At 36.1% G+C, this 11650-nt stretch overlaps 1 protein-coding gene across 1 annotated transcript in view; it reads right to left on the bottom strand.

The window, feature by feature from the left end:
* Positions 1-27: 27 nt before the first annotated feature.
* The window catches only part of LOC146163189 (receptor-type tyrosine-protein phosphatase mu-like), a 35026-nt gene continuing 23403 nt past the window's right edge, over positions 28-11650 (bottom strand). The window contains exons 20-32 of the mRNA XM_083381026.1: positions 11314-11328; positions 9683-9888; positions 8957-9073; positions 8268-8519; positions 7596-7722; positions 6911-7074; positions 6208-6357; positions 5666-5845; positions 5090-5224; positions 3832-3957; positions 3363-3532; positions 1926-2061; positions 28-1432 (exon numbers count right to left, since the gene is read on the bottom strand). Coding sequence (XP_083237152.1) covers positions 1382-1432; positions 1926-2061; positions 3363-3532; positions 3832-3957; positions 5090-5224; positions 5666-5845; positions 6208-6357; positions 6911-7074; positions 7596-7722; positions 8268-8519; positions 8957-9073; positions 9683-9888; positions 11314-11328 — 1829 coding nt within the window. The 3' untranslated portion in view covers positions 28-1381. The remainder of the gene's footprint in view (positions 1433-1925; positions 2062-3362; positions 3533-3831; positions 3958-5089; positions 5225-5665; positions 5846-6207; positions 6358-6910; positions 7075-7595; positions 7723-8267; positions 8520-8956; positions 9074-9682; positions 9889-11313; positions 11329-11650) is intronic.

Genomic DNA, 11650 nt, shown 5'->3' with positions numbered 1-11650 from the left:
GTTATTTTTATTTTTTCAATTGGTGAGAAATTACGATTTTATTGTTTTCGAAATTTGCTAAACAAGCATAATAAGCTGCGAAAAAATGAAACAAATAAACCCTCTGGCGACACACAGCGGATTAAAGTAGCGAGTAAACGACCAAAAAATACAGAAGTTTGCGACAAAAAATTGCAGGAGACATAAAATCCGCAAACGCAAGAAGCCAAGAGTGCCAACGAAGTATATGTCAGGCTAAAACAAGTAAAACATCTCAAACCATATTCGAAACACCTCATAATGCTAAATGATTCGTGTAAAATAACCAAAAGCTTATTATAACAAACGTAGTCCGTTTTATAAATTAGTAAATCGAAACTTGAATTAAGAAGATATTTGCAAGAGCTCTTTTTATTATTTTGTCTTATTTTCTGTATTTTTGTTCCAGTAATATTGACTTTGTTTTTAAAATATCATTTCTTAGTTCACCTTTTTCGAGGCAGGATTGCATTTTATGCGTAAAAGTATCTAACATTTTAAAAAGTTCTTATCAAGAACAAACAGTATTTGTGACGTTTAAAAGAGCAGACCAGCCGCCAATATTACGTCACTATCGCGTGCCATAAACGTCACTGCCAGTCAGATGAGACAACAAGCAAGAAAAAACGCGACAGAGATATGATTGCCATTCCAGCATGTTCGGGACAACGTACTATGACGCGACAGATAATCACAATGCGCTTTCTGATGGCACTTATTACGTCACAATGTTATATCACGTTGGTCCAAGGCTTCGAAAGCCTAATATGGCATCAAGGTAGAGAAAAATACAAAAACGTTGATTTCTTGATACTCGAAATAGATCTAAATAAGGCGGCAAAAAACGGAAACATAATGTGACCTTGAGAGTAAAAGATTTGAACCTTGAGGTTATAGCTACCGACTTTGCACTCAGTACCTTGTAGTTACAGTAGTCACGATTTAAAGGTACTGGTGGTCGGTTAAAAACAGAAAGTACGCCAAACAAGGCCACGACGTCACAACTGATGACGTAATTAACTAAAATTTGCTCTTTTTAAAAAATGCTGATTGTTACCGTCACAATTCACGATTTGGATACACATAGCTTTTGACGGCAAAAGGTCTACAGAACTGTTGGATATCTGTCCGTGAGTTTGCGCTGCGATGACGTAATAAAACGTTCTATGACGTAAATAATTACTTTTTATGACGAGTGAATGGCAACCCGTTATAAATACGCGCGACAGCTCTACTAAGCAGCGTGCTGGCAATACTTGCGCGATTCCCACCAAGCAGTTCTAGCTGGACACATGGCTGCTCAACAGCGCTTACAGTGGACAGACCTCGGCTCGCGTGGGATCCGCTAGATGTCCTCGTTGAGCTACTGGTCGGCGAATTCGATTCCGACTTCGTAACAGAATCGGTATTGCTCCTGTTCAAATATAAAAGCGTGGTGATAACTTGTGGCAAAAAACATAAGGAAATTGGTTTAAAATTTTGGAAGGTAGGCCAGAAAAATGATTGAAAAAAAAACTTTCTTATGAAACCGTAAGGTATAAATGTTACTATCACTTACAAAAATACCTTAACTATATGTGGATAAGTCAAGTAATATAAGTTACCCATTGGACGCGTTAATGCGCTACTATTACTTCACGGTATGCAATAAACCTTAAAACACAACATTTATTTAAAATGCGACAAAACCCAATACAGAACACATATTTCTTAATATACGCTAGATAAATATGTTAAAAAAGTCACAAATAGCCAAGAATTTCAATAAAAACCTTTAGGTCACGCCACAAATACAATATATATTTAATAGAACGTGAATCGTCATAATACTTTAGTTTAGGATACTTTTCTGAACAAGTTAAACTTTGTTTAGATAAAAAAGTAAAACAAAACTTGGATAAACTCACCAGAGTTTCAACCAGCTGTGGTCTGACGTTCCTCAACCTCTGAACAGTGTTGAAAACATCGACAGAGAATTCCTGCCTCATCTGCTCGCACATGTTGTAACAAGAAACGAAGGTACCACTGCGACCAGCGCCAGCTCTGCGTAAGAAACAAGCCTTAAAGGTAAAACGAGTTGTTTAGAAGCAAACTTTAGCCTTGTTTCAGCTTTGCGCGTTTTCTTTCTGTAAATGCCTTGTCTATTATTCAGGGCTTACAACACGAAGATACCACCTACGGACAACATCCGTCTCGCAAGGGAGAAAAAGTTTCAGGGTTAAAGACGCATTTAGCCCTTAATAAAAGACGAGCTTAAAGGTGAAACGGCTGGTTTAGAAGACAAATTTGATCTTGTTTCAGTTTTGCGACAAGCGTAGGGGCGTAGGCCCAGTGCTTCTCAACCCTTTTTCGCGGCGACCCAAATATTAAGCGCAAGTATGACGACTGAGCTTTGGCGACCCAATTGTTTTTTCTTGTAAGCGAACAAAATTAGGCATTAGCATAAAGAATTTCGATTTTTAATAATTATTCTAAGACATTATTTGTATTGCTTCCCTAATTTTCCAAATTGAGAAATCTTTCTCAGAACCAATCTAAATTAGTATAAACATGTGACTAGTGGTCGGCGAGCCAACCAAATCAAAGAGCAACCCATAGGTTGAGAAGCACTGGAGGGTGCACGATAACATCGGATTGGAGTCAATACACGATGCCAGGTAGTGGTATCGCTACTACGATACTAAGTGTTTGGGTATCGGTGCCGATCCGATACCAAATTGATGGGAATTCAACCATGATTTCTGAATGAGAAAGCGGTTTTAATTTTAAATCCTAATAAGAATATCAAAGCCCATACAGAAGTAGGTATCATTTTGAACGTTTCGAATAACTCTTTATTCATTTTCAACATCAACGTTTAAAATGATTCCTACTTTTGTATGGGCTTTGATATTTTTATTACGTCTTACTACAACCTCCAACCATTATGCTCCAAAATTATAAATCTGTTTTAGTTTTAAATATAATTCCCTAAGTTTAATTATAAGAGGCGCAATGTAAGTTAATGATTCAAGTGATTGCAGCATTAATGCATGTTGCAATCCGCAACAATGATTTATGAATAAACACAGTGATTTTCTTATTTGAAAATGGTATGGTCACTTGAACCAACTAATTCTTAACGCCAAAGCATATACAAGCCTAATAACGTAGAAAATCTTATCCTTGATCTCATAGTGAGCCAATCTCATCTCTACGGCCTTATTGAGCATAGTTATGAGTGATGACGTCATTTGGTATCCAGTCGGATCGAAAAAAATCTCTTGTCGGTTTTGGGATAAGATTTACCCAAACGCGTAGTTACGAATCGCGGAGTCCGAGTTCTCATATCAACTAGTACTTACACGCAGTGCACCGCAATCCTCCCCTTATCCCCGTTCCTGGCGCATTCAGTCTGCCACTTGCTCGCCAGTTGAACAACCCGAAGTACTGCGTTCCTTGAGAAGGGAACAGGTTGGGAGCCTGGCCAGTTGGTGAGCTGGAACTGTTGGACCAAACGGTAGTTCTCGCCAGGCTAAATAAAAAATATAAAAGGATTTTTGTAAGTCTTATATTTATTTTATTATGGAGAATAACGACACTCGTGTTTTTCCAGTTTTTTTTCATTAAAATTCCAAACTTTGTTTTTTTTTCTTATTTTTCAATTTTTTTCCATAATTTGTTTATCTGGTTTATTGTATAAATTATGTAAAACTAAATGGATTATATAATGTTCTTGAAACAACAATTTAAAATTTTACTCTTTTTTTGATTTTAGGGGGATATCCGAAAAGTGTCGAAGTTTAACTTTTTTTGCTGAATAGGAGCGCTTACCCTTTTATTGTTCTGTATCTTGAACAACCTTGACACAACATCAACCTCATCATCTTTAGTAAGAAGTGTAACTGTGAATGGCCCGTAGGTGGCGCTTCCGCTCTCCGGCCAGTATTGGACGCAATTCTGCAACAGTACATCAAATTAATAAAGTATTCGACAGCTTTTATGCATTAAAAATTTATAAGCAATAAATGTTTAACAGGCAACTCTAACAAAATTGAGCCTAAATTGCGATTGATATTTATTTTATTTTCGCTGAAGGCCAGTTTAAAACAATTAGAAATTAACAGTACTACAACTTAGATTGGTATTAGAATTGGAATCCTTTAATACCTGATATACAGAACTATACACCTTGATTGGCGATCAAACGCTGTTAGAAAGTAGGATTATTATTAAAAATAAAAAAATAAAGTAAAATATAAAAACACAAACTACCCCCAGATAAAATAGTATAGTGTGGCCTTTAGCACAAAAACTTGCGAAAGAACTCGGACCTAAGTGAATATTAAGGTCTTTATTGTCAACGGAATTCCAGAAGACGAATATTGTTCCACATTGTGACGTAACAGGCGCGTGACTGATGGGATAAAGAGGAAATGCGTACGTCACAATCGCGGGCCCGCCGAGCGGACAAAATTCGATTATGACATCACAGGACAATTGTCACGCGACAGATTTGAGTATTGATGGTGGGAAAGCGGATAATTAGCGGATTTAGCCGGTTTAAAGAGGTTTTACTAAAATCTAAATTAGTTCTTGGAAATTTACTAACAGGGTTAATTGTCGGTATCATACTTCATACTATTTAGCTAGAAAAACTGTTTTTTTTTTTTATTTATTACAAAAAACATTGATGTTGGAATAATTAAAAAAATATTTGAAACATTTACAAAATGTGATCTATTATTATTGAATGGCTTCGGACTATTTTCAAGTTTAAATATTTATTATTAATTAATAATACATTACAGAAATAATAAAAGTTAAATCTACGTTTAGTATTAGTTGTATTTTTTTCATAATTGTTGTTTTTTTTATAAAATAGTTGTATTTTATAAAAAAAAATATTTTCTGCTCGAGTCCATTTTCCAAACAACAAATCGAGCATAAAACTTTTAAGTTGTTTTATGAAGAAACACAACATAGATATTTTTTAACGAAATAAAAAACGTTACAACTAGATAGGAATTCAACGACCCCAATAACAATTTTTAATGTTGTCCTGCCCAGGATTCGAACCTGTAACCCTCACCTCGTCATGTTCGGTGTGGTCGTTCATCATGACAACACTGTTGCACTTGTGGTCGTATATGAGCCTCCATATGTCGATCACTGTGCTGGGGAGGGGCATCTGGGTAACAAGAAACTGACCGCTCGTGGAGTAACTCTGCAATAAAAAATATAGTTAAAACTATGAGAAAATATAACTTTGGTTAAGTCAAGTTATAACATCTAAAGATGCTTTAAATCTTATTAAAAAACGAATTTTGGGGGACAAATACTCCCGTTTTGTGTGTTAATTGCGCCACTTCGATCAAATTAGCTGCAAAAATGTACATTTGTGAAGAATCAAAATGTGCACGTTGATAGCCACATAATTTTACCAGTTTGCACATGTTTTTTATTCAATTTTACCATTAAAACGTTCTTTTAACAGACCAAACTACTAACCATTTAAAACTTTTCAAATCAAAAAATGCGACCAGCGACTATGACGCGACAGAGGGGTAACTTACGTCACAATAGACTGCATTGATGTAGTTGTACAGAGGGGTAACTTACGTCACAATAGACTGCGTTGATGTAGTTGTACAGAGGGTTAACTTACGTCACAATAGACTGCGTTGATGTAGTTGTTGTCCTTGTCACTCGGGTCTGAAGTGACGAGGTAGGCGAGGTGTCGGTCGGCCGGTAGAACGTCCATGAAGCGGTTGGAACCCTTGTTACGTGGGAGTCGGGCAACAGAACATTCTTCTTCCGATAACTTGGGGGTGATAACGTTCAGAGTCTGTGCGCAAGGGTGGAGGGGTTAAGTAAAAACGGCCCAAAAAATTTTTAATGAACCGTAGAAAAAGTTGGAATTTAAAAAGTATTTAATCTGGTTTTGAAATGGCTTAAAAAATTCAAAATTTTGGTTAGAAATTGCAAAGAGTAAAAACGTTATATGATGATCAAAAAGTAATAACTTTGCTAATGAAGACATGAAAACAGAAAAGGTGGAAAAATATTTTTGTTTAATTTTTGGTTAGCATTCAAGACTATATTATAGCATCAATGAAAAATCAGAGTAAATATTTGTAAAAGTAAGAAACCAAACCTTAAAAACAATATTTTAATCTTTGTAATTTAGGAAAAAATCTTAAAAATTACCTCAAATTCCTCTTGTATTGGTGCGAAGTGCGATTGAGGGTCGACCGTTATGAGGTCATCGTAATGTTGAACCAGCATATCTGCGCTCACAGAAGTTTCACCGCACAACAGAGCTTCTAGCACTGACTCGTGGATGAATACGTACTGTTCCTGCGGAGGGACACCAAATTTACAACTTTAATTGCTTGGAGGAATAGTTTTATCGTAAAAAGGTAATAGGTAGACAGTAATTTGTTGATTTTGGTGAATTTTACAGTAAAAGCTTTTAGCACTGACTCGTGAATAAATACGCACTGCTTCTGCGGAGGAACATTACATATACTCAATGATCTGTTTAATGCCTAACTTCTATCATCACCAGTTAATGTCGATTTACTCGACCTTATTGGCTTTGAAATTCATTATCAAGCTATTTTACAGAACCGTGCATTGTACCCAAGACCTTATAATGTTAATGCAACAAATTAGTGATTAGACAACTCCTGAAAAACTAATATTGGTTTATAGCCGTATTTGGCTTATTCGAAAAAAAATGAAAACAAGTTGCACTTTTGACAAAACTGTATTTCATTGATGACGGGCTTTCGAACAACCGTGATCCACCCACCCTGACCTGATGAATCACGGTTGTTCGAAAGCCCGTCAATTTGAAAATTAAACAGTAAAACTCTCATAAATACTGCTTCTCATAGGGGAATCGCACCTCAGTCTGCACCATGTTGACCCTCCTGGTCCTCAGGTCCCTCACTGTGTTATGGATGTCGACTATCTCTTCTTCCCTCGCCATATCAAGCATCATGTCGATTGTGATGTAACAACCGGTACGACCAGAGCCAGCGCTGCAGTGGACCACGGTTGGACCTTGACCTGCGTGGAAAAATACCTCGTTCGTTTGGTGGACTATGACTTTAGATTAGATTGACCTAATAAAATTAACTACGACCGGTAAAGGAGTATCAAAACATAGGCTAAAACCTAAGAGAAAAACTCCCATAATCTTGAGCATTTTTAGAAAAACACACGAACATGTGCCCGAATTTTTTCGGCAGCTCAGTTGGTTTTTGGAAGTTTTTTTTATATTAAGACAATAAACGTCACTGGGTGATTGATTAAAATGCCCTTTATTTTGTCTTAATAGTGGTATGAAGTACTTACATTTTTCTACTTTATACGAATAACTTTTTTCTTTGTTTTCATGTCAAATCGGCAAACTTGTTAAAACCCGTGAATAGGGAGTTCATATCCTTGGGGCACAATATAACGCGGTTTAGAAGACATAATGTCACATTTTCGATATAATATAAGAATTTTAACAAAATCGCGCCTTGGCGTTTTATGACCAAGTAAAGCTGTATCGCGGATTTTCAGCAAAGTCAGGTGACACTCACCTTGCGGTTCATAAGCTTTCACGCGTCTCACGAATGAAAGGAGGTTGGTGGGTCGTGATGGCACCCCGTGATCGGGCCACGACGTGAAGTGGAACTGTTTCACTTCGCGCGCTTCGTACCCGTCCGACTGTGACGTCACAATAAAAAGACAATGGGTTAAGGGCGGTTGCATTTTATAGAAAGAAACACGGTTCACCAGGGTAATAAAAGACTTTTCGGCACAGAAGTTTTTTTAGTTTATTTCTAATGAACATGTTGTACATTACCAACTACAATAAATCTTTAGGCAATGTTTTTTCTTCAAGTTAGTATGTAAATCACAAAAACTTTAAACAACGTGATTGGGTTCACTTAAGGAAGTTCGCTTAATTTAAGGTTTGGTAAAAATATATTTTCCAAAACTAGAAGTTATATATTTTTCCAAAACTAGAAGTTTTTATTCTCTATTCCCAAAGCCGCCAATGGTGTTTTTTTCTTTTTTCTACGCAACAAACTTTGTTTAAAAGAATAATTGATATAAATTTTAATATTGGTGTCAAGCGAAAAACAATCACATTTCAGTTATTATAATAAAAAAAGTTGAAAAACATCCTTCAGGCAACCTTAACCGCTCCGACCTGCGTTGCCACACACCGCACACATAGCACAGTGACGTAACAAACCAACACCCACCTGTTGGATGACAAAGGACCTTATGACGTAATCAGCGGTCCGCTCCTGGTTGCTTAGCGACACCTGTACAGTGCCGTATACGTCCTGGTCATCTGGCCAGTACTTGTCCGACTTGCGCTTGCCCATCTCGACCAGGTTTGTTACCATAACGACCACGCTGCTTTTCTCTTGCCAAATCATCCACCAGAAGTCGCTAGCGGTCTCGCTAGAGGGCGCCTGTGTGGCGATGTACATGCCCGGCTTGCGGTAACCCTGGCAACATTAGTGAAAGGTTTAAGGTTGGTATTCGAAATAGTTAAAAGTTGAAAATGAACTTTAAAGCCAACAGGTCTTACAGTAAACCGACATTGTGTTAAAAAAGACGTTTCGATATGCACTTCTATCTTTATCAGTTAATGTGACTGATAATGATATACTAATAAATTTCCAGCTTGACATTTTCTGTATATTTCATTTTATTTAAGATCGTGCAACACTTCTTGGCAGATTCACGTAGGTTTTATTTTAAAATTATTTCTTGTGTACAATATAGTTAGAGTTATGGTTAACGTGTTGTTCCTAAAGACTGTTGCGTTACTCGTTGTAAATGGTGTCACAGCAAAAGGCATTCTCCAGTCAGAAGACTTCCACATGGTTTTTGTTTCGTTAAATCAATAATAACAACAGATACAAGCCATGTAAGCACTCACATTGATGAAAGAAGCGTTGATGTAGTCTCCATTGTATTCTTCCTCCCTTCCTGGAACCGGATCCAACACAACTCTACTGTGGTCGTAAGCCATCACGTTACCGTACCTGTTCTTGCCCTGCGAATACAACACATTTTAAGGGTTACAATCTAATGTAACTGGACATTTTTTAATTTTTGTTTGTCTAAGCCGTTATTCGTGTATTACTTTTCACAGCAAGTATGATTTTGCATTTCAATTTCCCTTTGATGCAGTTCAAAGTATATTACATCATTCTGTACGGGCCTTAACATTTGAACAACAACCTTAAACCACAGCGCTACAAATAAATTAAAAATACAACCTAGTACTACACTAAGCAATTACCAAACAAGCAAAAAACGGAAACAAAAACTGATTATTATAAAATGTTTTAAAGTAATTGTTTTGGGGTTATTAGGGGAAAACAAAAAGATTTAGTGCTGGAAAACTTCCTTATCATCAACATTCTATTTTGCAAAAAATACTATTCAAAATGGGTAACGTTTAGTTCGCAAACTGAAATACTTTATCAAATATCCATTCTGGTAGTGGACGAGTAGCGATATTACATCTTGACATAGGTATCGGCTCCGATCCGATATTATTGGACAACCCTAGTATTAACTTGAATAAAACTTACTCTGTTCTGCGGAACAACGACGCCAGGTCTTAAATCAACGGTTGACCTCTAAAAAATATACTTACTCTATTCTGTGGGCTTTCGGCAGCTATCCAGGGCGCGTTCTTTCCGTCTGGGAGGGCCGCAAATTCCTCCCTGAATCCGTACCCCCCTGTGGCCTTCATCTGGGACACGTGGACATGAAAATCATCGACACGCACAGCGAACCTCTCGTCACTAGAGGCGCCACCGTAGCCTGTTCCGCCGTTTTCTGAAGCCTTTTCAACCGCGTCTGTTAAAAAACGAAAAATTGCGTTTTATAATATTTTTTTTAACAGAAAGTGCGTTTTTTGAATTTTTTTTACAGAAAGTGCGTTTTTTATATTTGAGAGGCAAACTGACTTCCTAAATAAATCATGGTGTATTGGACGACGACCTCAAAAAAAACACAAAATTTAATTAAAAATAAGTTTTTTTTTTCATAATTCGCGTTATGTTTGATGACTTAAAAACTTTGAATACTAAAAGGTAGCAGTGGATTTTTGATAACATTTTTTTCGTTGACATGCGATTCTTTTATAATATTCTGTTACAATTAGTCATAGCGGATAAAATATTTGATTCATAGCCTTAAAAATGTCGTAAAATTTGGAAGTAAACAACCTAATTATTTCTGCCCGTTATTAGATTAGGATTTCGAAAAGCGAATTTTTTAACGAAATTATGAATTAGAAGGCAAATAATATTTGCAACTTTACAGATTACTTTGTATAAAAATAATTTTGATGTACACACAATTACAGCAATAAGTAAAATAATTAAAACAGTTGTTTGAAGCAATTTTATTATTCTCAGTTGAGAACAAGTTACAACTTTCGTTTTGAGTTTCACAAAACAAATCCGTGGTTTGTGCTTTAAAAAATTCAGAATTGTACACAAAAATTACTTTCAGTTGAAAAAAAAATTAACACGACACATACATTTACACATGGGACAAGACAACTTTAAAAATTGCTCAAAAGTAGCAATTATAAGATTACAAGGAACGGACGAATCGTGGCACTTACAGGCGCCTTAGATCCGCCTACATCTCCACTTTACTGGGACCAAATATGGGCGCACTTGACACAAAATGGCGCTGTAATTGCCCCGTAATTAAACAAATAAATTACTAGGTCACAGTAACGTTTATTAACGTGAACTAAATTACCGATATAACTTCTGAAAAGGTTCAAATAGTTTGGTGTGCTAAACTTTTTAAGTTATATGTCCTATTTTGTCAATTTTTGGCGATTCTTTTTTAATCAGTTATATATTTTAGTTACGTATAATCTCCAATTAAACCCAGATTTCCAATATTTGCTTGATTTCGCGTTAAACAAAGTTGATGTTTGGCTACAACTCACTATTAATAAATTTAAGAGCAAAAACAGCTAAAATTGGACTAATATTATATAAAGAATGTTTTTCTAAACTTCGTCAAAACAAATGAAAAGTTTAACTTTTAAAATATCCCTACTCTTAGCCAATACATGTTAAATTTAATTTGTGTAAAAGCTACAACTTTTACACACCATATCTACAACCTCTACTACCCACCGCCCACAAATTGGCTGACTAAGCACCCACGAACGTGGACAAACAATTGCTGACTCACGGTGAATTACAACAAGCACACACAAACACCAAAACGTGCCAATTGTGACGTCATACTTACACAGCGAGTGGAAACCTGTTGTGACGAAACAGTTGCAGGTTAGTAAATCGTTATGCATGTTCAAAACAAACGAAAAAAGGACTTTAGAAACTAGAATAAAAAAAAATTACCAACTTCTATAGTCACAAAAAAACTTCGGTAAATTGAAAAACATTATCTAAAAACATATTTCTTTGTGGAAACTTGAAATAGGTGGCTCAAAATATTAGAAATTCAATCGACAGCACAAAAGTATTGGTTAAACAACGGCAATATGTTTGTTTCTTTTCCACACAAAAACCCTAAACAAATCCAGTAGAATTTTCTATAATACTGTATAGTGTTTAATTCAACGGTT

The sequence above is a fragment of the Ascidiella aspersa genome, chromosome 2 (assembly GCF_963924565.1).
Source record: "Ascidiella aspersa chromosome 2, kaAscAspe10.2, whole genome shotgun sequence".
NCBI classification, from domain to species: domain Eukaryota; kingdom Metazoa; phylum Chordata; class Ascidiacea; order Phlebobranchia; family Ascidiidae; genus Ascidiella; species Ascidiella aspersa.
This window is presented reverse-complemented; position numbering and strand designations above follow the sequence as displayed.